Source organism: Thalia democratica, chromosome 5, assembly GCF_965202585.1.
Source record: "Thalia democratica chromosome 5, ktThaDemo2.hap1.1, whole genome shotgun sequence".
Taxonomy (NCBI): domain Eukaryota; kingdom Metazoa; phylum Chordata; class Thaliacea; order Salpida; family Salpidae; genus Thalia; species Thalia democratica.
The window spans coordinates 53,036,008-53,062,352 of record NC_139169.1 but is presented as its reverse complement, the minus strand read 5'-3'; the positions used below and the strand labels follow the sequence as shown (position 1 = coordinate 53,062,352).

Below are 26,345 nucleotides of genomic sequence, written 5' to 3'. Positions count from 1 at the left end.
ATTGCCTCATATATAATTAATGAGCATATAGATAAGAAATGGAAGATATTGAAGTTTTGGATATTAGTAACATTACTGAATCAAAATACATTCGTCCTAAAAGAGTAACCTTTAAACAAGTTAGAATATATGATATTTATTATAAATTTTTATTGATTTATTTAATCAGAATATAGTTATTTAAAACATGACTTAATAAAGTAGTGTTTTCATCAAAAAAATTTGCCACTTATTACTTCCTCAGTTATTAGGTATGTAGTTTTCACTTTATTTAAAACGCATTATTTAGTTTAACAAACAATAATAAAAACATGTTAGTTAAGTTAGTAAGTGGTTAAATTACTGTGAGGACATTGATAAAGTAACCTAGGCCAAAGTGACTACCTCACAGTTTTGATACAAGTTTTAGTCTTTTATTCTAGTTACGCTCTATTCTAGTTTCTTTTTGAAATATATTATACATTTTGTAAATTGTGTCATTTTTCCATATACCATGTTAAGTTACTGTTTCTTTTTGTTTAACTTAATTTGTTTTTAACATAAATAAAAAATTTATAAATTTTTGATCTCACTCATTTAATAGATTCATTGCTGCCTTACATCAGTGTATTCAAATTTAGTGTCCCTACTGTAGTTTTTAAAACGTTTCTAAAGTTAGCTGAGTATTTGCATTCTTATATTTATTTTTATCTTGTGCATTAAACCTGCTTATGTTATATCGTTTTAATACTTTATATATTTATTCTATAAGTCGTCTAAACAGTCATTTAAAGTTATAAATAAATTAAACCATTATTGGTGTCATACACATGAAGATAAAAAATGTGATAATGTTTTTTTTGTTAAGTTTTAGTTTAAATAACAGTAGTCCTGTAGTTGTTAAAATTTTTATTTCTTTAGAAAACTGAAGAAAATTACTTGTTTTTTTTTTATTTATTCATATGTAAGTTTGTTTTTAAAGCTCAGTGTTGCCAAAAAAACTTTTAAACCTGGAAAAACCTAGAATTCAAAAAAAAAAAAAAACTGGAATTTTAAACAATTCCTTCATGTTAAATATAAATATTTTGACTTGACTCAAAATATCTACCATACAAATATTTTTTTTTATATCATCATCAAAAATTTTTTTTAGACACACTGGAAGTAGCTTTACAGTATCTTTTCAATGTTTTTATGCTATTTAGAAACAGTTTTTTACCTTAAATTTAACATTAAACTAAAAATAGACCCAAAAATGAGTACTTTTAAAAACCTGGATGGAATTTGAAAAACCTGGAAAAAATTTTGAAAAAACAAGTGGCAACCCTGAATCTAGTATAAAGTTCACATACAGAGTTTCCACTTCTCTATAGATCCCTATAATTCCCTGTAAATCCCTATAAATTTGCAATATTCTGAAAAATCAAAATAAATTCCAAGAAAAAATTAAAAAATAAGTAAAAATCCTTATAAATAGCGTATTTTTGTTGGTGATTGAAATTTGAAAGCTAAAACAGCAGCACCGCAAGGTGAAAAAACACATTTTTTTATATAAAAGTCTTTGCAATCTCAAAACAAAACTGTGACTATATTGGGCTACCTAGCAGATAATTTTTTATTTATATTAAATACAATATGTCTAAAGTTAGATTATTTAACTATAACTAGAGCTCAAAAACACTCTAACTTTCTAAATTTCTTATTAAGGCTTTTATAAACCGTTAATGACATAATTTACTTTAAAAGTATGTTTGTAACATTTGAAATCCAGTGTTTTTTTCTTTTGATGAATCTTACTATAAACTTGCTATACTTTATGGATTTCCCTTTAAATTTTTTTGAAATTTTAGTGCGAACCCTGTACATAGAGTTTAAAACTTATTTACAGTTGTTTTAGCAAAGTACAAATATTTCATTATATTTGTATCTGTAGTAATTGAATGTTTTTCAACTTAAAAAAACTAGAGGTAAATTAGATATCTATAGTTGGAAAACGAATATAGCTCCTGTAAAAATCTTTAGTTTTTATATGCTTTTATAAACCTAAGAAAACTTTTATCAAAAAAAATTGTGTCATTGTATTATTGATTCACAGTTGATAGAGTTGAAGTTGTTTTATTTCAATTCAAGTTTATTGTACTAAATTAAAACTAGAACCAAACTTTTTTAAACTTTATTATACCTAAATGGTAGTACTAAGTACATTGTAAAGTCGTTTTCAAAAGAAGAAAAGGATTTCAAAGGTAAGTTTACAAATTATATTAAATATGTGTTAAGTAACTCTGTCAAAAAAGAACATTCTACCCCAAAACTAACAACTAATATACAAACTGAATATGCTTTGAATGTTATAAAATATCTTCTTAATCAATTTAGTACTAATTATTAATTCATTAAACTATTTGTACTAAACAGTAGTGTTTTTATCATTGAATTTTTGCTTAACCAACTCTTAACAATGTTAATCATGTTTATTTTCAATAAAAAATTTATTTGTTTTCACTCTCTCTAAAATTTTTTAAATAATACATGTTTTTATTTTATTTTTATTTAAACAATAATAAAACTTCTATCTCAACACTTGTATGGTTTATTTGTGGCTGTTTAACTAGAAAAGAAAATTATTTTACATTTATATTTAAAGCACTGATTAAAGTAATACGAATATTTAAAATGTTGTTGATGTGTTTTTTTAGCAGAACTTTAATTATTAAAAAATAAATTTTGTAATTTTTAGTAATTATTTCATATATTTTATTTATTATATTTTATTGGTATATTTTCTTAAAGTTGTATTTATCAACTTATTTAAATTTTAACTTAAACATAAATAACTCTATAGTGTATAACTTGCAGTAAGAAGTTTTACAATTATAACAATGAAGGAAGTTTCATTATGTATTTGCTATAAAGCTTTTAAATTAAATAATAATAATAATAAATTTTGATTATCATGTTTCATCACGTAAAAATATAAATCAATTATAAACTTTTTTAAGGTTGGCAGCTTAAGTTTCTAAAATTTCCCTACAACAGGTAAATAAAATTTTACAAGCTGATGTAAACATATAATGAAAATATTGCAACTTTAAAGCTTACCTATAGTATAAAATCTGTAAAAAAATCTTAAATTTAAATCCCTTTGTTATAATTTAAACATAAATAAGCTAGATTTATGGTAAAAACGTTTTGTATTTTGCATAACAAATTTATGTAATAATTTAATTGTATCTTTTAGGCTTAATCAGGTAAGTCTCAATAAACTTAGGATCTTTATTAGTCAATCATATTGAGGACTTGTTAAAATGTGCACCTTGTAAAAAATCAATCTTGTTGTATTATATTGTAGACTTCTACTAGATCAGAACAGAAGAAGGTAATTTGATTTCCTAAACCTGTGGCATTGTAATGGAAAACCAGTTTCACTATTTTCCATTTAGTTGAGTATTGAATAATATAAAATCAGTCAATGGGAAATCTAGTTAAACTAATGATGAAATTAAAATTAAGAACAGACATATAAAAACCAGTGGTACAGAGTAATTAGTATAGAAAGTTCTCACTTCATAATGTGTTTTCATAAGTTCGAATACTGTTTAAATAACAGCTTTGTGTATTGAAATTAAAAATCAAAGTGTTTTAAAATTAAAAACAGAAAGTTATAGTTTTATTTCTAGGATAATTTCAACTGAATAAAATTTTTAGTTTATTATCAAAAAGAATGTGTATATATTTGATGCCTTGCATAACAAATATGAAGAAGAAGATGAAGGCAAAAAAATTATAGATAACATTAAGTTTCAAAATTATTGGCAATAATTATAGAAAGTTTTTTTTGAGTTTTACTTCATTTAGTAATGTTAGTATATTTTATATTAAAGTCTGGGATGACACTTTTCTTTTTACAATTTAAAGAAAAAGTCAATTTTTAGAACAAGTTAGTCAGTGAAAAGTTATAAGAATAATCCATAACTGACAAACAGGTATTATTAGCTGCGTACTACATGTCATTATTAAGGTTGTAGAGCAAATATTATCAAGCTATACAAGTTTTCCAAAAAAAAAGATAAAAACAGGTTGTAAGTAAAACCGTTTGAAAAGATTAGATGTAGCGACAAGGATGGAGGTAAAACTAATTTTTATAAGGTTTTCAAGATTTATTAACACTTAAATAAATTAAGTAACTATTAAGATTGTATTTTTCATATAAGAAAAATCCAATGTTTATTTTAACAGTTTATTACTAACAAAACAATGTTTCACCCCTATACTTGCATAAAGGATTATATATATTTGATAAAAATTTCCTTAAAGACATTTAAGTCGAGAACTTTAAATTGTTTAATTTAAAACAAATTACAACAATATAAGAAAAATATTTAAAAAAAACTTTACAGTTCTAAACACGAATGCATGCAGCATTTGCAAATACTACTTTTGATGCCCTAAAATTCCAAAAATATTATTGCAGTCATTGTGATTATATAGCTCAGAACAAAAAAATAATCTGTTAGATATTTTAATATTTCTTGTCATTCTACTAAAAAAGTTAGTATTTTTATTCAAAAATAGTGCAACAATAGGTAAAGACCTAAAAATGTATAATGAAAAAGTTTAGCGGCTTTAATTTTAAGAATAGTATAATAATCAAGCTAGTTAGTAATAAAATTTAGTTGAAAATTAATGTGTCAATTATAGCGTCAATAATGGTTTATTTTATTTGAAGCTTTAACTTACTGTTTAGACAACTAAGAATACATATACAAAGTATTCAAACAATATAACGTAAACTGTAGGCTTGAAGCACAAGATAAAAAATATAACAATGTAAGGATGCAAATATTCAGCTAACTGTAGAAATGTGTTATAAAACCACATTTTAAAAATAAGTAGGTGTAAGATTTTAAATTATTAAGCAACTAAACATGTCTTAAATTAAGTATTGCAGCTTAAGTAGTTCAGTACCTGCATTTTTAGCAAAGTTAAGTCATTAAAAAATTTAATAAAGTTTATATTTCCAAACTTTTTTAATTAAGAATTATACCATTTGTGTTTAAGGGTATGGGGAGGCATCCACCTTGATTTTTACAAGTTGATCTTATTTTGTAGTGTTTTATTTTAGCTGTTAGACATTTTTTACTGCTTAACAAAAATCAAAGTAACTTTTGAGATATAAGTGATCAAAGTTAGGGACTTCTACAGGTTCCTTATAGAAGGCACAAACTAAAAATACAAAAAAAAACTTTTTCACTAAAAATCTATCTCCTCCTTCATTTTAGAGTAATCTTTCTCAAATTTTCACAAAGTGTGTATTTTTAATTTTTAAAGAGATTGAATGCAGGAATTTTTCTAATTTTGAGTAGAAAAAAATTATTGTCAAAAAACTACCTCTTTTTTCCGTTTTTTGTGTATAAAATTCTTATTTAAATTTTTTTTTTATTCCAACATTCAAAGTCTTTGAAGCTATAAAATGAATATTTCCTGAAAATTTTAGGTCTCTAGCTCAAAAAATAAAGGAGGAGATAAATTTTAAGTGAGTTTTTAAAAAGCCTTTTAAGTTTTTGTAATTTTTTAGGCGAAAAATTTCAAACATTTTATGCTGAACAACTCTGACTTTATTTGTTTATAAACATTTTGATTGAATAATACTCAATTTATTTTCTATTTTTTGCATTTGAATAGATAGTATACATGATTACTATAAAATGAAAGGAATTTTATGTTTATGAAACAAAGTAGAGCTAAAAAGCAAGTTAAGCTACGTTGGTAAAACTAAAGTAAAATTAACACAAAACAAAAGTTTAACTTCTACAAAATCTTTGGATAAAGCTTATTTAAATGAAAAACTTTAGCGTTTATTTTTGCATAATTCTTTTAAAACATTATTACGTCATACGTAAATTGTATTTCAACTTTACCCACAAACGGTCCCTTCCAGTCTTAATCCCTTACAGGCTTAACAGTTACAACTAAACAAGTAGTCTATATTGCTTCATCTGTTATAAATCTAACTGGGCGCCAACTAACAAAGATTAGGAAAAATATCAGCCTAATTTGAAGCATGTCAGTCTGAAATTGTAAAACTTTGTGTATGCACCCGTATAAAAACTGTCTTTTTTGCAAAAAAAAAAAAGCAAGTGAAAATAAATTCTAATACAATTCATTAAACAAATAAATAAATTCTTGTCGTAGGTTTTTATTAGTTTCTGTGTAAAAACTTTTGATTTTTTTTTTTTTTGTACTAATTTTTTATTGCTACGAGCTGTTTATAATATAGAAAGTTTTTTATGCTGCTTTACTTTACAAAATTTTGTAATTCTATAAGTTAAAATAATTTAAAAGAATATACTTTTGTCAGCAAAATAGTTTAATATAGCCAATATATTTGTGATTATTTTATTGGACCATACAAACAAAAATTTGGTAAATTTTTACATCAGAAAATTCATAATGGTTTTTATACTAAAAAGTATCAAATTACTGCATTGCATGTGTTACAAATTCTTTACCTTAATATGTTTAGAATTACTAAAAAAATATTTCAGAATGAAAATGTCAGAACCTGGGACTATTATCGACAACATGATAGGTTTGCATTAAAATTTTACTCATTGAAATTTATTTTCGAGATAACTTACTCAAACTTTACAAAGCTAGTGAGATAAAATTTACACATTTTTTTCTGTAAATGCTTTTATTTATAAAACTAGTGTAATTTTTCTTACAATAATCTTGTTTGTTTATTATTTTTTTAAATTTAATAATGATTTGAGGATCTTACTTTTTTTTTGATGGACAATATACTTAGTAGTTCATTAATGAAGTTAAAACTAGTTTATACAAGTTAGCAAGATTAAGGGGATTTTTAGATATAAAGAATCAAATAAGACCTATAAAGGTTACTTTGTAATGGTAAACATTTTTAATAAAAATGTTTTTGATCTGCTTTCAAAGACAGTTTTTACAGTTATTTCTAATTTGGTTTTAAGTAATTTAAATGTAAGGTCAGTTTGATTTTATAATAAACACCCTTTTTTGGTTTTTGATCTTATTTTATAAAGTTTTTACTAAGCTACAAGATGCATTTTACAGATTTAAAATATTCAAAATAATTTTTGAGATATAGCCGGTCAAAGTCAGAGGCAACAATAGGATCCTTATGGAAGGCGCAAACTAAAACGTCAAATAACTAGAAATCACAAAAAATCTATCTTCTCCTACGTTTTTTAAGATAACTACCTCAAATTTTCAGGATATGTTCCTTGCAGTATTTAGAAAATTCTGTCGAAACAGAATTTAAAAAAATTAAAAAATAAAAATTTTATAATAAGAAAACAAAAAAAAAACTGTTTTTTTTGTTTATTTTTTATATAAAATTTTTATTTTAAAAAAAATTTCTTCCGACAGAATTTTCTAAATATATCAAGGAACATTTCCTGAAAGTTTGAGGTAGTTATCTCAAAAAACGTAGGAGAAGATAGATTTTTAGTGAAATAGTCTATTTTTGCCGTTTTAGTTTGCGCCTCCCATAAGGATCCTATTGTCGGCTTTGACGTTGACCGGCTATATCTCAAAAACTATTTTGATTTTTTTAAATCTGTAAAAAGCATCTTGTAGCTTAGTAAAAACTATATAAAATAAGATCAAAAACCAAAAAAGGGTGTTTACCCCCCCCCCCCCCTATGCCCTTAAAAAGCCCCTTCCATAAAAAAAATAGGAGTATATATTTTATATACAGGGCTGCCACAAAATCAGGAAAAGTCAGGAATAACTAAAACAATGACAAATGTCTGGAAATTTGACAAAATTTGAAAAAACGTCAGATTTTGTCAAATCAAATTTACAAAATTCCTTGTTTTCCAAAGCCTTCAACAGGGTTGCCACTTTACCTGGAATCCTGGAAAAACCTGGAATTTGACAATTTAAGCAAAAATAACCTGGAACATCAAAAAATAACCTGGAACAGGAATTTTGAACAAAAAACCTGGAATTTTTAAGAATTTTGACATGTTCAGTAGTAAAATTTTGGTCTGACTCGAGTCCTTTGAGTTTTGCATCTTTAAATATAAAATATTTAAAGATAATTATATAAATTTTATATATATATATATATATAATAAGGTTAATGTTCAAACTGAAACACCTTCTACTGAGCCCACTTGAAGGGCTTTTAAATGTTTATCTTTGTTTATATGTATCTTTGTTTAGTACAGTACTTTTTATTTTGAATTTAACTGGCTGATGATTAAAGCTTTATGAAAAATTAAAGCTTTATGAAACATATGTACCAGAATTTTTAAAATCGCCATTTCAATAAATTATAAATATATATATATAAAATACACAAAATAAACTTTTGCTTGGGACAGCTGTTTCTGCGTTTAATATGCGTTTTCAACCAAGTTAGTTTTATTCAATGAAAAGCAAACTTGTAAGTACAGCAATAAAATAATACAAAATTAGGTACTATGTAATAATAGAATAGTAAGTTGATATTAGACAAAGTTATTAACAGAGTTTTTAGATAAATTGTTTACGATAATGTGTGCAGCCAGTTTGTAACTTGTTTCTTTTTTTTTAGAGATTCAGATTTTTTAACTTTTAAAATTTCAATTTTTTCCTCATTGCACAATTTACATCCGTTTTTAAACTGTATTTATTTTTCATTCTTGTTAATATTTCCCACTGAATTTTAGAATTAAATTCGTTATTTTTTAGTTTCCAAATGTACTGCGATAAAGTTGTCGTATTTTTATATTTTTTGTGTTTGAAGCTGTACTTGTGCTTTGTGTAGCGATTCTTGAACGAATATATATAGATATACTTTGTTTTTAAGTTTAAAAAAATTAAGAATGAAGACTTTCACTAGAAACTTTTAGTTTATTGGTTAAGTAATCATAAAAAGTAGAAAATTAAAATGTAAAATTACAAAATTTTTATTAGGTACGATAAACTTGCCATATACAAAAAAAATTGTATCAATCAAAACTTCTATTTAAATCACAGTTTAAACATCCTTTAATTGTGAAAGTCTGTAACTGTCTGAACATTTTAACAAATATTTTCAATACACTGATCTTCATCTTGTGATTCCTTTGTAAAATTTGTTTCAATATTTAGTTTTATAAATTCACTAAAAATGTGTGTTGTCCTTCATTTGAGCCAAAGACATTCCTTTAATAGTTTAAAAGACTTTGAATGTTGGCAATTAAAAAAAAACTAAAAAACTAAGTAATTTTACTGGGTAAAGAGCTAATTTAAACAATAATACGAGTGCGAATTAACTATTCAATTTATTACTAGATTTCAATGAAAAAAATTCTGATCTTATTTTATACTTAAAAAAAGTAAATCTCTTAAGTTTTGAAATAAGTTTCCAAAATAAAAAAGTTTTCTAAACTAAAAAAACTCCAGCATTAAAAAGATTTAAATATTAGTTTTGAACTTATTGTAAAAATTTGAAGAAGATTGGTTAAAAAATAAAGAAAAATAAATATTTTTAGTGAAGTAATTTTTTCCCCATTTTATTTCCTCTTTCAATAAGGAACCTATTGAGCTTACTGACTTCGATTATAAACTTATATCTTAAAAGTTACTTTGAATTTTTTTAAGCAGTTATAAATGTCTTATAGCTAAGATTAAACTTTACAAAATAAGAACTTAAAAAAAAAACAATGTTTATCTCCCTATAGCAGGGGTCGGCAGGCAGTTGGTGGTCGCGGGCCAAATTTCATGTTTTCAAAGTCTTTGCGGGCCGCAGTTTTAGTTTCGTGACTTTTGAATAATCTTATGGTTTTAGTTTTAGTCAAACTAGAGAAAAGTTTTACTTTTATTCACCTTATTATTTATAATGACTTTTAGCTATACATAGAATGCCTATTCAAATTAATATTGATTAGATTATGATTTAAATTGACTAATATACTTTAATAAAATGTACTAATATTGTTAATAAAATATGTACTTTCATAAGCACTTAATAAGTTAAACTTAATACTTTTTTACTTTTACTTACAACCTAACTTGAAAGACAATTTATGGGTTACTTTTATACATTTGTTATATCATCAACAGTTATTCATATTTCTAAGAATATTTACTTCGAAAAAAGTTTTTGCGAGTTAAATAATTAACACTCATTAAGAAATTTATTAATTGGTTAACATAATAAAATTAATACCTGTTTGTATTCCAGAAAGCTAAAACAAATGATTTAACATAATTAATTCTCAAATATTTTAAAAAAATATTTTATTAGTAATTAGACTTTTACATGGTTGCCACTTAAAAAGCAAAAATGTCTGATATGTATCAAACCAGCTTAAATTTATTAAAATTTGAAAAAGCTGATAAATAGTTTTTAATCAAGCTTAAATCCCTAGTTAAAATATCATCATTATCAAAAAGTACACAAAGTGTAAGAAAACAAGAAAAAATGCAATTAGTAAACATCAGTCATAAAAACCTTTCTGAGAATTGGAAGACTTCTTTAAAGTGTTTGAAATAAAAGCTTCACATACACCTGAGTTTTCAAGCTATTAAAATAGCCTGTTTGTGTAGCAACCCAATTATCATAAAGTTCACTACATAAAGAAATAACAAAGGTTATAACAGTAAATAAATTACATGCCGAAAATATACAACTCAGCTGGAATGGACAATTAAGTGATTTAACAAAAGTATAAAATTTTATTGAGTCATTAACAAAGTAGATTTTTTTTTATATTAAGCATGATAGCAATTCTTTATTTGCAATAAGAATATCGCATTTAAAAATATTAATTGTAAAATAGAAGACGAGCTACAAGAATAAAAAAACCGTTAGTTAGGAGTTATTGCGAGAAACAATAAAAAAAATAAAAAATCACCAAAGTCATTTCCAACAAAGCACATTATTATCTTCAGTAACTACAGAATAATCATAAAAAATTGTTAAGACAAGTAATAAAGTAGCAAAATTTATTACCTAAAATGAGATATCGTTTATAGTTGAAAACTTTTATAAAGAATTGATGTTGGCGGTAATGAAAAACTTTTGTTTATTTCTTCAATGGCAACATGAAGTCGTGTTTAGGAAATGCATTAAGGTTATAAAGTCGCATAAATCAAATTAGGACTTTAATCAAACTGTTAACATGAGAGCAGTGATAGAAAAGCTATTGCTCATCTGAGAATTTTTATTAGAGATGTTTTTACTAACTTTGACATTTTAGTAGAATTGCTTGGTTTAGTTCCAACGCAAAACACAACAACCGGTGAAATTTTTCAAGTAAAGGTGCAATGTACCAATACGGAGTTTTTAGAAGTACAATTCCTTCTTTTATTTTTAGTATAAAGTTAAATTAAAGTTTAAAAAATGTCTTAAAACATTTATCAATATTAAAAAATACTGTTAGGCTACTACAATATATTTTTTAATAAAAAAACATTTATTTGGTAATTTTTTTTGAGTCAAATCGAAATTTTATTACTTTAAATTGTTTACATTCCTGATATTTTTGTATACAAAAAGAAATTCTAGCCAAAAAATTAAAAAATGGCTTAATTGGCCTGAGATTTGAAGTCTTCAAATAGTGATAGTCTGAGTGTGTGGCAATGTTTAGTTGTTTATTTACTTGAATTTCAATTATTTTAATTTAAAAATGTACAAACTTTATAAATTTACCATCCCTATATCTAGTTTATATTAAATAGGTAGCTCAAAAAAACAGCAATTGTGTGTATTGATATGCAAGGCATAAAAATTAACTTAGCTTGAAAAAAACAACGTTTGAAAAATGGAATGTATACCTAACAAAAACTATATTAACTTATGCCATATATATTGTTTCAAATGTGTCTGTACAAATTTAGATATGACATGTATAAATAACAATGTTAGAAAAGTATGCATTAACTAAACTTAAACTAACTAAAGTATTAAATAAAAAGTGGTTTAAAATATGAACATTTTTTAAGTTGGTGTGCATAGAAAACTTATAAAAAATTAAAATGTATCAAAACAAAAATCAAATGAACCTTATTTCTCATTACTATGTTATTTTAAATGTTTTCACACTAAAATATAACATTTACAAATAAAAAAAATTACAAAAGAAACTGAGGTATAAAAAATATTGAAAACGAATATCTAAGCTATAAAGAAATGACAGTTTAGTTTATTACTGTGCATTATTTTTGTACAAAATGGAAAATATTTGCATTTAGTTTATTTAAAAAATAGGTATTATATAACCAACTTATTAAATCCAAGCACTCTTGACACTCTTTTTCAGATAACTACTGTTGAAAAAAAGAAGTAATTATGAAACTGAGAAACATATCCTGTTAGAAGGCTAATCTGTCTTTTTTACATTTTTAAACTAAAGCAGTAATTTCTTGAAATTATTTTAAAATGTTATAGAGAGTATTAAAATCAAACTAATCAAATTTAGTCGAATTACCAAAAAAATTTAACTAGAAATATAATTTTGCTCAGCGGGCCACATTTACATGCTCGCGGGCCACAAAATTTTCTTTCGCGGGCCGCATTCCATTCAAAAAAATAACATGCTCGCGGGCCGCAGATTTACCCTTCGCGGGCCGCAATTGGCCCGCGGGCCGCAGTTTGCCGACCCCTGCCCTATAGCATAAATAGCATAGACTCTATAAATAACTTAATAAATACTTAAATTTAAAATGTAATATTTCAGTGTTGCAGTTCTCATATATGATATCAAGTTGGAGTCAATTGTCCTTGTGAAGCAATTCAGACCTGGTGTGTCTTTTTAGTTTGTTTTCTTAACAACTTTTTAAAATATATAATTTTAAAAAGAAAGTTTAACCTTAAAGTATTAAATAAAGATATAAGTTTGTTTTTACTTAACTACTTATATTTAATTAGAATGAAAAAAAAAAAGTACGTTGGTTTGTATCCTTTGACAAACTCATTAAAAACCATGAAAAAAAACTAAAATATTTTTCTTTAAAAACTAGTTATAATTTATTAAAAACACTACAATAAATGTCTTAATTGTAAAATTAGTCAGGTACATAGCCTTTTTTATCTTCTTTGAAAAAAACTTAGTTTGTTTAAGTTTTTTTTTAATAAAATAATAACATACTTTGCTTGGTAAACAAAAATGCATGTTCAAACTAAACTTAGAAGTAATAACAACTGACTATAAAACTATTATAGTCGGTTTATTATTAGTAAATTTTTATTGCCAGCTTTACAACTGGTAATAAAATGCTGCTAAAAATAACTTCTTAATTTATTTTTTTTATTTGTTGGACAAAGTTAATTTATTTTTCAGCTGTCTACATGACAAAGCTTGAAGAAAGAAAGGAAAGAGGAGAAAGTTTGTTTGTTTTTGTTACTTAAATTACATCTTTAAGTTTTTGTTTGTTTAGAAATATATATTAGGAGTAGGGAGTACTTGGGTGATGTTTGCTGGGCTTCTGAGTCCATATGATTTGGATCGTTGTTGCTTCATTAAGAAGAATCTTTTAAAAATTCCAAAAAAAAGTATGCCGCCCAAAAAACTTTTTCGGATTTCTTGACTTAAACAGTAATAAAATCACTTATACATGTCATAGACTATTAATTTATATCTAAAATGAAAGCTTATAATTAAAGGCATACATTTAAAGATATATTAATGGCTTTTGATGTATTGTGGCCTCATAATCACCTTAAATATGCAAATTTTGTCTGTAAAATGGTGCTTTTGAAAAATTAAAAAGCATAGCTTGTTTATAATTGTAATAAAAAAAAATTGTTGTAAAACAAAACTTTTTAGGTATACTTACTTACCTTTAAAAATTTAGGTGATGTGGTATGTATATTAGCGGGATGTTTGATGTTGTATGTCCATTGTTATTTGACAATTTGTTACATTTAGCTGTAAGTGTTTAAAAAACTCTAATTATTCAATTAGCATATCAACAAATTAACGAAACATTTAAAAGTTATGATTTATTATAGGCAAGATAATGTTTTATGGCGTTAAACATTAACTTAATGAATGCAAAATAAAGACTTTTACAAAGAAATAGAGAACATTGCAAAATAAAACAAACATTATATTGTATCATTTAGTACTAAAACTTAACATTATTGCAAGATGACTGATACTTATAAAAATTTTAGTATAAAAATCTGTCACATGATTGATATAATCTAATGGACTATCTGTTTGAAATAATTAGGTAAACATAATACTTAAAAAGATTTAAAAAAACTATCATTTAACTTTCTGTAAAAGACATCTATTTGGATCTGACAATCTATTTGGATATGGTTTCTCAGTGAAAAAGTAATAAATCTTTCATTATAAACATTCCATTCCCCTTTAATTTTACAATCAAGAATAGAATCTATATGCAAATCACGTTTAAGTGGGTGTTTCCACTTCAAATTTTTTTCATGTCAAACTCTCATGAGGTGGTCCATTATCATGAGGTGGTCCATCTTGTACATCATCATGAGGTGGTCCATCATCATTTTCTTCACAAGTAGCAATATACCATGTGTCTGATGATCCTTCACTAATTAATGTGGCATAATAATGCCCTACCCAAATATCTTCGTTTTTCTTTCTGTATATTGGGGGAAGAAACCCATACAATTAATGCTGCATCAGCGTTTGTTGGTAATGAACACAGAGACTGAGAGCACTCATCATCTTCTACAACAAGAGTACATAAGTTTAGGAGTCTTTCCTTGTGTGTACTACCATTTATTTTGAAAAGTTCTGGATTGAATAACACTTCAGGTATGCAGCAGTGACTCTCTAAAATAAATTAATTCCGTACAAACAATACCTTCATTTTGATCAGGATGGGTCTTTAAAATTGTACGCAGCTCTTCCACGCTCAGTACAGTTTCACCCCAGCTTTTACACAGTTTGAGATATTTCTGCACATATTGATACCTTTTCTTCCCCTTTTATATTTTTCTTTTATCTGTTTAAGCTTTAAAACTTTTTGTTCTGAAATCTCATTCAGAAATTCTACAACTTTATTAAAACTTTTTTCATGTTTAGTTTGAAAATAATCAGATATAAGTACTTGTGCAGTCATTTTTTATCCCTTTTGCTATGAAGCGTTTGTTCCTAAACTTTGCCACTGCTGCACGACATCCAAATCCGACAAGGTGCCTTTCAGACTCCGGTTTGGAGTCAATAGTTGTGAGTTCTGCCAGTTTTTTATTAGTTGTTAAGTGGAGCTCAGTAGCACATGGTGAATTTGACAAACGAAAGTTTCTAAATCCATATTCTCTACCTGTTTGGCAATCAAAAACTTGGGCGGCATTGAGACAAATCTTTAAAAAAAAAAATAAACACCCCATGAATTAAAATCAAACGTGGTCTATGAGTATAAATGCTCTTATGATAAGAGTATCAAGTATATTGGATTCACTTCACGATCATTAGTAGAAAGAATTAAAGAACATTAAAAAGGCAAAACATCTGTATCGGACCATATTAGCAATTGTAATGTTTGTAAAAATAAAAAAATAACTGTTAATAATTTTGGAATTTTGAAAGAATGTAGAAATAAATTTGAGACCCTGATAAGTGAAGCTCTACTAATTAAACGTTATAATCCAATTTTAAATAAACAATTAATTAAACCGGGTATTACCCATACACTAAGAATTTTTGATTTGTTTGATATATATTAGTTTAACAATTTGTTAGTATTTATGTAAAATATTAATTTATTATAGTTTATAATCTTAATTTATAAATTTTTATATAATGTATCACTTAAAAAAATTTTTTGTATACTTTGTTTTTTATCACTAATTTTAGTTATTTTTGCACAGTATTTTTTTGATAATGACTAATGGAAAGTCGAAACGTCGTCATGCGAATAAGTTTTAAACTTAGAATGTTTTTCTTACTGAATTGGTATTTAACATCTTGTTATAAATTTTATTACACAACTCAGAAGTTCGCTTTAACACCTTGTTATGTGGATAATGTATCACATAGGCATCCAAAGTGTTCATTGTTCCATTGATGAGATTTTGATACAGCTTAGGAAATACTTTGAGGAAGTCTTTTTGAGAACTAAGCTCAACAAAGTGTAAAAAACGTAGTGTCACCTTGTGAGTAAAGTAAGAAAGTGCCTTAAGTTAAGTTCAGTCACTTGAAATTCTGAGTAAAGTAGTAGTTTGACGACTTCCACATGAAGGTTGCTTAGATGTGTTTTATTTATAAGCATGCGAATAAACGGAAGGCTTTGCAAAATAGATTCTGCAGAATACCCAAGTTTAGTAAACCTGCGTTCGTGATAAATTGCAAGGCGATTAACTTGGTTCTCTCTGTTTAGAATGTAATCAAAGAGACCTGCTTGATTTGTACTGTGCACTGGTTTTTCATGACTGACCAAACTTAATATGGTTGAAATTGCACACTCAGTTACACTTATTTTTCCTCGCAAAAATGGTTTAACTGTAGGTAATTGCAGCAGTTCATTACTATGCAATTGAAATGACATTACATCAGTAATATCTTTCTGGCTAGGTGACTCCACACATTGTACATTCGAAAAAGTTAGTGTAAAAATAACAGAAGAAAATGCATTTTATATTGAAAAAAAATTGCATATTTTGTGTAATAATGACGTCATAATACATCAAAAGCAGTTGAAATGTTTTTAAATGTATGCCTATAATTAAAAGATTTCATTTTAAATATAAATTAATAGTCTACGACATGTATAAGTTATTTTATTACTGTTTAAGTCAAAAAATCGAAAAATGTATGATTTTTGGGGTTGATATTAGATTTTTAGGCGGCATACATTTTTTTTGGATTTTTTTTTTAAAGATTCTTCTTAATGAAGCAAAAACACATCCAAATCATAGGGACACATATGAATTTTACAATATGACCAAAAAAACGTGCTGTACTCCCTACCCCTGTATGTATATACTCATTTTTTTGCACGTTGGTTTAGGAAACTTACTCTAAGGTAATGGTGTGTAGCGTACGGCCTATGGATTGAATCCAGTCTATTAAGCAGAAATTTGGGGCCTGCTATGTATTTTTAGTTTGGAAAAGCCTTTTTTAAATTCAATAAAATTGATCAAATGTTTTCAAGTGTACTTTTGATATGTTTTTTAGAACACAACAGTTCTTATTAAATAGTTTTTTCGTTGCAAAATTACTTTGCCTTTAGAAACTTTTCTTACTTTTCCTGATAAATCCCATCCTCAAAAAGTTTTTTTTCTGGTAAATTTAGCTCGCCAACTTAAAAATTGGCCACACCTATAATACAGTTTAAGAATAAAAGTAGCTATATCAATTAATAAGTAATTTTTAATATTATTAAATCACTTACTATGGTTTAAATCAAAATATTTTTTTAAACTAAGTTAAGAATTTTTTTATGTTGACGGAAATGAACGAAAATTAAAACTCTCATTGTTTATAACTTTTAAAATCAAATATATTTTTTATACCATAATATTTATTAATTTATATTTTCATTACAGTTTTATTTTTTAATTAAAAACAAAAGTTAAATATTAAAAGTTTAGAACTTACTTAACTTATATTTCAGTTATTATGAACTATCTATTTTAGTTAGTTCTCTTACAATTTTTTCTACTATCATGAGTTTTAATAATTTGTACATCAAGTGCATTCTTACTTATTTGTGATATGGCCCCTTAACTATTGCATTGTTTGAAGAGTTTAACTGTTATAATTTGAATTGTCATGCAGCTTGTTTATCAATACCGGGAGCCGATCATTTCTAACTCAATCCTTTCTAACCAGATCATCTATAATTCAATCAGTAAAAAAAAAAGATTTCTTTAATCAGAATTTTTCTTTAAAACGAACTAAACTTTACAAAATGTTCTTTTATTGAAATTTAAGTTTTCTGTCTTAAACAAAACTTAGTGTTTATATTGTTCTACTTAAAATATATTTTTAATATTAATTTAGTTTCAATTTGTTCTACATTCAAATTATTTTCTTTATTTTAACTTTTTGATTGTATAAGATTTAACCCACGACAATCATTTTAAAATAAGGAGAATTTAGGGTCTTTTTGCTAAACAACTTTTATCTTAATCAAAATTCACTGAAGAATAAAAATATCTTTGTTAAACATTTTTTTTTAATGTTAATAATTTTTTTAAATATGCTACGCAAACTATGAACCTTAAAAGGGTCTTTAAATGTAATTTTTAGTTTCCTTAATATTAAAAATAAAAAGTTTTATTTAGCTTCTTTTTTCCTTTTATTTTAACAAAAATATTGTTTTTCGTTAGTGAAATTAGATTTTCTTAATTTTTTTTAACTAAGTAAGAAAACCCTAAATATTTAAATAAACTGAAAAAAACAAAAATGGCCAATATACCAAAAAACTATAAGTTTATATAAAAAATGACTAAATTGAAGTGACTATTGTAATTGAAACACTGGAAAATATTGAAAATAAAGTTAATAAAATTTATCTTTATTCTCTGAAATATGCTCCCAGACTAAAAAATAGCAAAAATGTTTTACTTTTTCTATGGGCTCATTATCGACCCAGTAAACCTGAAATCGAAAAAAAAAACGTTATTTGTTTTAACTGCATCATTTAGATATTAAATTCTGTAAAAAGTGTACTTTTTGAACAAAAAAACTGATGTGTGCTGAAATTTTAAGTAAAGAAAAATATCTTAAATATTCCCTTATTTTAAAATGTTTGTGTATTTAATAAACTGTTAGAAAACTTTTAAAAATTCTGCTTTGTAAAGTTCTAAAATTAAGCTGTTATAAATCTATTGTAATTAAATTCTTCTTATCAATTACGTAGCTAAAATTTTATTAACATTGAACGTAATAGTTTTTTAAAAGTTAAACATTTACAAATGTATATTCAGATACGAAAATCGTCATATTACAGTCTATAAGCTATGCTGTAAGTCTAGCGCAAACGTTGTACAGTTGTTGACTAATCTATTACTACATTATAGTCATTTATTTTCCATTTTCAGCTTAAAAACTAGCACATTTGTTCTACAACTTGCACAGACCTATTTGGGTAATAGAATTAAAACAAAGGTTAGGCGAACCTGAATATTTTTGTTTTCAATTAAAAAATCTATTCATAAATAAAACATATAAAATATTAATGTAATTTAACAAACCGAAAAAGCATGTAACAGGGTTGCCACGGGTCATGCTAAATCAGACTAAGTCAGTTTTTTTTTCGAAAAATTGTAAAAAGTCAGGCTAAGTCAGTTTTTGGGGTCAAAATGTCAGAATTTATCAGTTATAATTTACAAAATTCCTTAGTTTTCAAAATCGTAAAATGGTATAAAATAAACAAAAAAAATTTAAAGTCAGACTAAATTTGCAAAATGTTCCTAGAAATTTACTTACAAAATAATCAAATACCAAAGCCTTCAAATTATAACATTAAATAAACACATCCTTTATAAATTAAGAATAAAATTGCAACATTTTCATAGAAACATGTTAAACGGTTACCCTACTTTAACAAGTAGTTGTTGTATGTAATCATTTTAGCATTGATGATCTGTGGCAAGGACACTTCTATATTGAAACTTTGATATATACATAAAACTAACTACACTTTGCAAAATTTAAGAATCAGACCGTTTTTTTGTTTAAGTAAGTTATTAAGATCTTTATAATAAAGCACATAGTTTAGTATTTTATGTAACAAGTTTATGTGTGTGGTTTACCGCTATATAATTTTTTCAAAGTTATTTAAATTTTGAAAATAAATAAAAGCATATTATGTTATTTGTTTTTGTATTTTAAAGATTTCATAACAAATAATAAGAGGAAATATTTTATAAAACAGATGTATGGTTTACTTTATTATTTGCAAAGAGGTAAACAGTGAAAAATAACTATACCTAGTTCAGTGCAAAAAATTTTATAATTAATAGGGTTGCCACTTTACCTGGAAACCTTGAAAAACCTGGAATTTGACAATTTAGGCAAAAAACCTGGAATTTGAGAAATCTTGAAAAAAAACTGTAAAAACCTGGAATTTTAAGAATTTTCACATGTTCAGTAGTGAAATTTCGATTTGACTCAAAAAATTTATCATATTATTATTATTATATTGTGCAATGTTGGACTCAGGCATCAAAACCTGAGCCACTTAAACAGGACACACAAAAAGAGAAAAAGAAAATAAACTTATATTCAAAACTTTAAGATAAATTATATATATATAAACATAATTTAAATGAAAACACAAAGTTAAACACAATATGATATACAAATTACCTAAATTAAAAATTCATTGCAAAAAATTCAAACTTATATATTACTAAGTACACACAATAAAGAAGTTTGTCTAAAATCATCGCTTATAAAACAAAATTCATAATTACAAAATAAATAAGTAAACTAATAGTTTGTAGAAGGGAGGCGTAGGGAAAATAATATTTTTTTCTTTTGTTTATAGTGGAAAATAAGTGAATGTTACTGGTATTTATTGTATTTAAATTAAATCTTTTTAGCTTTAAACGAAATTGTTCAACCCCCTCACAAGATTCTATATCCTGAGGTAGTCTGTTCCACATAGCTTTTGCTCTAATAATTATTGAAATTATAATATTAATATAATTATATATACCACAGATGTTCTTGTGCTTAAACTTTATTTCAACTAGCGGCGTTTCACTGCTCTCAAATAAATTTAAGAACAGATCTACGGAGTCTATAAAATATTAACACACATTAGAAAAAAAGCAAAAAAAGCATGTAAAATTATGTATAGTGTTTATGTAGGTAGTAACTATAAATGAACTTTATGGTTTAAAAACAAAGTTTGGGGTAAAAACATAAAATTATAAAATTGTCTACAAAAAATTCAAATTTAATAAAAGTAGGCACTAACCTCAAAAAGCTCTAAAAATAGGCAAGTTTTTAAAATGAAAATTAAATTGAGTTGTGCAGAAATATTACGTCATAATAAATTTAACAAATTGGTCAATAATTTATACAGCTTAAAAACATGAAGTATTAAGCTTGCAAGTGTATGTAATTGTAATGTGAGTGTTGTGAAATAAATTAGTACATAAGTAGACAGAGTTATTTAAAGTAGAATCGAGTAATAGTTAATATTTTATAGACTCCGTAGATCTGTTCTTAAATTTATTTGAGAGCAGTGAAACGCCGTTAGTTGAAATAAAGTTTTAGCACAAGAACATCTGTGGTATTTATTCCGATAAGCTTAGCTTATCAGGATCTCCAGGATTTAACGCCTTTTAACGTTACATCTTATAATTATATATATTAAACATATAATTATAATTAATACAATAATAATTAATATAATTGAAAAATATAAATAAAAAAAAAATGTCATAATCAAATATTTTTTTTAACATATTTAAAGTAGCTTTACAGTATCTTTTCAATGTTTTTATACTATTTAACATAGTTTTTTTTTACCTTTAACTTAACTCTAAACTATAATAGACCCGAAAATGTGTAAAAACCTGGAAGAAACTTGAAAAACCTGGAAAATTTTTGAAAAAACCAGTGGCAACCCTGAATAGAGTTTATATTATTTATTTTTGCGTTCTAATAACTTATTACTACAGTTATATTTCGCTGAAGTACACATTCTGAACACAGCAGCTACTAAATAGAAAGTTAATTAAGTTAAGAATTACTAGTCTGAATAAAAAAGAAACTGACAGAAAGTTTTTATTTTACTTCAAAAATGAGTACTGAATAAGAAGTGCGTACTAGATGCGTACTTATCAAAATATGAGTATTCAGAATGTCTATTTTATTGGAAGTGAGTACTTAATACGCGTACCTTAGAGGAAGGTAAAAGTCAGGCTAAATTTACAAAATTTTGCGTGGCAACCCTGATGTAATGTCAACTGACCGTCTACCTTTTATTCATTGTTAAATATCTACCTAGACCTAGAGCGAAAAAAATCAATGACACCTAATCAGAATTGTAGGTTTATACAACATGTGCGAGGATGATGAAATATCGTCTAATTAATCTTCTTAAAATATTTTTAAGTTTATATTATATATGAAAACTATTATCATTTAATTGACTTTAATTGTTATAAGTACAAATATATTAAAACTTAGTTTGATATTTTTTTATTTACTTTATTTAAAAGAGTTAAAAAAACGTAACCACATGCACAAACAAAATAACAACGAAAAAAAGAGCTTTATATAAGTAAAAAATACTTATTAGTAATATAAAATTACGAGCAAAAGATCGTAAAAAACTCTTCTTTATAAAGTAAATGTAATTGTAAAAAACTAAATATATCAAATTAAATAATAATTTAAGTCGTAATTGAAATATTTTGGATATAATATAAACTTAAGTGAAAGTTTTTACGAAGATTAACTGGACGAAATTTGATAACCCTTTGACTTGTTACATTACTTAACAAATTTGTTTAAGTGTATATATCTAAAAATAATGATTTTCAACTAAATAAAACAAAACTGTTCTAAATAGTTTAATGTTTGTTTTAATTCCATTATCTAAACAGGTCTTTGCAAGTGGTAGAACAATTTGTACAAGTTTTTATGCTTACAGACTATAAAATGGTAATAGACTAGTCAACTACTATACAACGCTTGTACTGAGTTACAACAAAGCTGATAGACTGTAAATATGAAAATATTTGTATCTGAACATTACATTTGTAATAGTTTACTGAAAAGTTATTAAAGATACATAAGTTATAAAAGTGTATTAAATATAGTGCTCAATTAATAAGAGCTTAATTATCAAAGTATTTTTTATTCAACGATTGTCACTCAAGCTAACACCGTTTCTCCTAATAAGATCTTCAGAGCTTTAAGTGACAATAAAATGAACGGAGCACACAAATATATATAATGAGATCAGGTGATGAGAAAGTAATTAATTAGTGATTAATTAGTAGATGTAATTACGTGGTTAAGTAAATATAAAGAAAGTTAATTAACTAATTGTAAAATGAAACTAAGCAAAACCACTAATGAAATAAAATATAAATAATAAATATAAATAAATTCATAAAAAAACTTAGGATGGTATAATATATATAATTAAAAATAGTACTGTTTATGTGCTTGTCGTTGAACTATCAAATCAGATTTAGTATAAGTATTTATTTTAAATCCAGCTACTTCATTGAAAGCATCAGAAGGGGTGACTTATGAACTTTGTGCCGGTATTGTTGACAGAGATGAACCTCCTTCACATATTGCATCTGCTGAAGTATGGGAAGAAACTGGTTACAAAATTAGCCCAGAAAACCTTGAGTTTATAACTAAATACAGGTAACAATTATATTACTTAAAAATTTTCACATAAAAACGAATTTATTTACAATTTACCTAGTTGTATTTCAAAAAGATTTATAGGGAATTGTTAAGGGTAAACTATACAGATATACCGATAGATATAAACTCTAATGTTGTACTGTTTCGAAGATTTTACGATATTTTTTAAACAAAACTGTTAACAGTCTTTTGGCCATATAGGCGTTGTTTCAGAAAAATATCTTAGTATATTTTCAATTCTGGTTAATATTGTTATTTTTAGTGTGTAAATTTAATGTAGTAGTTATCAATAAATTAGTAGGGATTATTATGTATTTCTGTAATGTTGACGTCATTAGCTTTTAAATAAATATAATGTTGTAGAATTTTAAATTCGTGTTTAGTTTTAGGTATTTTCCTCCTTTTAACGTCTTTTTTTTTTAGTTCGTTATTCAAAGTGCTAAATTTTAATTATCATATTGTGAAATGTAATATTTTGAATTGTTGCAAATCAAAATATCTAAGTTTAAAGTGTCGCAATTTCAATTGTCCGAATTTTAACTTTTGTTTTTTGAAATATTATAATTTGCATAGTTAGAATAAGAAATTTCAAAATTTTAATAGCTGTAATTGTAGTTTATTATAGTAGTTTCGTGTATATAAATATAATTTAAACTCATTTAATGTTTATATTTACCTTTTCATTAACAGAGTTTTAATTATATTCATAAATATAACAGATCAGTTGGGGTTTCTGGAGCAACTCAGTATCTTTACTATGCTGAAGTCGATCCTACAATGAAAGTAAGTTTTATGTTATATAATATTTTTTTAACTTCAGTTAAATTAAGTTTGTGTAACTTTTTAAAATGTTGTGTTTGGTATTTAAAAATATATATAAACACTGTAAATAATTTTTGTTACTTTATCTCATGGTTGCCGACAATTTTAAAGTAGTGATCTACCGAATCCTAATTTGAAAAAAAAGATCCGTATACAAGGTTTTTTTTTTCGATACCCAGATCCTAATGTTATAGATTTAGTATGTCACTCAATTCACTTTACTCGTTCCAGCTTCTTCCAATTATTATTATATCGGTTAGAAATTTTTAAAGCAATTGTCTTCACAGGATGATTTAAAAAAATATTTTAGGCGTATTTGAGGAAGTTTTGAAACCAACACTAAATATTACAGATAAATTTTTAAATTATATAGGATCCGGATCCAGTAAATTAATGGTTTAGATTTTTTAATATTTTTCAGCTATAAAATAAAACATAGATTGTTTTACCAAAAAAAAAATTAACAGATTTTTATTTTAGTTGGAAATTTTAGACAACTTGTTTTCGTTAGTTTAAGACGCACATTTTTTTGTCACTAGTCATAACTAAATATGTAATTAATCACACTATGGTGTTCTATAACTTGCCCTTTATAGGTGATCTACTATTTAATTTCAAATATCTTTAATCTTGCTATTCGACTTACGACAATTTAACATTTCAAGTTTCAAAAACAAAATTTTAAATTCTGACAAAATTAAAGTTTGAATGCTCTATTATGACTAAATGTAAAAAAAAAAAAGGATTTTTTTTGTAATAAATTTAGGCTTTTTTAATCATTAAATTTTGAATTTAAATATAAATTTAAGCTAAAAACCTGTTAAGGTTGAAGGTTAGGTTCAATTTCATTAAATAAAGAAAATTTTCAATAAACTTAAACACCCCGACTATAGTTAAAATAACATTAAGTTAAACAGACCGATAAATTAAAGCGACAATATAACAACCATATGTTTGTTAAATTTTTCGGTATTCAAATATTTTTAGTTTAAATACTAGAACTTGAACCTAATTTAAAATTTTGACATACTTGAATCTCAATTGTCGTATTTTTAAATGTCGTAACTTGAGTCGTTGTAACTGAGTTTTTGTTATTCAAGTTGTCGGAATTTGAATTGGTGCAGTTTCAGTTGTCATAGTTTTAAAAGTTAGAACTTGAGTTATCACAGCTAATCGTCATAATTTAAAATGTCGTTTAGTTTGAATAGTCAAAAAATTATTTTTTTTAGTTTGAATTGTCGGATTTTAAAATGTCGATCTTTTAATTATAGGAAATTGAGTTGTTGTAGCTTGAGTCGTCTTAACTTTGAAGTTTCAAAATTTTTTTTTATTTATTTTTAAAATGACGTAAACTTAATTGTGGTACCAATGATTTTAGGAATTTAAATTGTCGTATAATAAATAGCTGTGAAGACTTGTCACAGGTTGCAATATCTTTATTTGAATTGTTTTAATTTTAAATATAAAAGTTTTAGTAATTCTAAATTGGTTTATCTCAGTTTGAGCTGTCGCAATTTAGACTAAAAAGTTTCAATTTTTTAGTACGAAATGCTAAAGTAATGAATTGTCGGAATTTTGATTCGAAGCTGTTGTGCTTGCAATCGTCTTTATTTGTTTCTCCATATAATTGTGCTTTATTAACAATAAAAACTTAAATATTTATACTTGTAAAAGGACAATTAGTTATCTATTTTCTATTTTATAAAAATTCCTGCTCAGTTAAATAAAAAACTTACAAATGTAAATATTTTTTATTTTCTTTATTTACTTTTCCTGAATTAAATAGATGTCAGAAGGTGGGGGTATTGCAGATGAAGGTGAATTGATAGACTTGCACATGATACCGCTTAACCAGCTAGTGCAATTTACTAATGACACATCTGTTGAAAACAGACCAGCAGGGGCGCTCTTTGCTCTTACCTGGTTCATTCACGGAAAAATGAAAGATTTGTTAAAATCTACCTGTTAATACAGTTTTTGGTTTTCTTTTAAATAGTTTTAAGTTATTAGTCTTTGTAATTATGTCAAACTGTTTACAAATTGTTAATTCATTATGAAATTAGTCTTAATTCTTAGTTCAAGTGTAATATAAGTTTATTCTATAATAAATCTTAGTTACTGTGCTCTTCCTTTTTATTTTTGTATCAAAGGTTTTCAAGGTTCTATAGAAGCTTTTAAAACATTATATACTCGTTGATATTACTTGGCTGGCTTTTTTCAGTTTTGGTAAAGAGTAAAATTCGAAGTTAT

At 25.3% G+C, this 26,345-nt stretch overlaps 1 protein-coding gene across 1 annotated transcript; it reads left to right on the top strand.

Annotated features, from left to right (window-relative positions):
- LOC145835959 (uridine diphosphate glucose pyrophosphatase NUDT14-like) lies at positions 1–26,345 on the top strand. The gene is made up of 7 exons (XM_082943730.1): positions 1–119; positions 6,525–6,568; positions 12,672–12,736; positions 13,275–13,319; positions 23,114–23,270; positions 23,993–24,056; positions 25,882–26,345. Exons 1-7 carry the CDS (start codon positions 39–41, stop codon positions 26,062–26,064), a joined length of 639 nt encoding a protein of 212 aa, XP_082799856.1. The 5' UTR covers positions 1–38; the 3' UTR covers positions 26,065–26,345.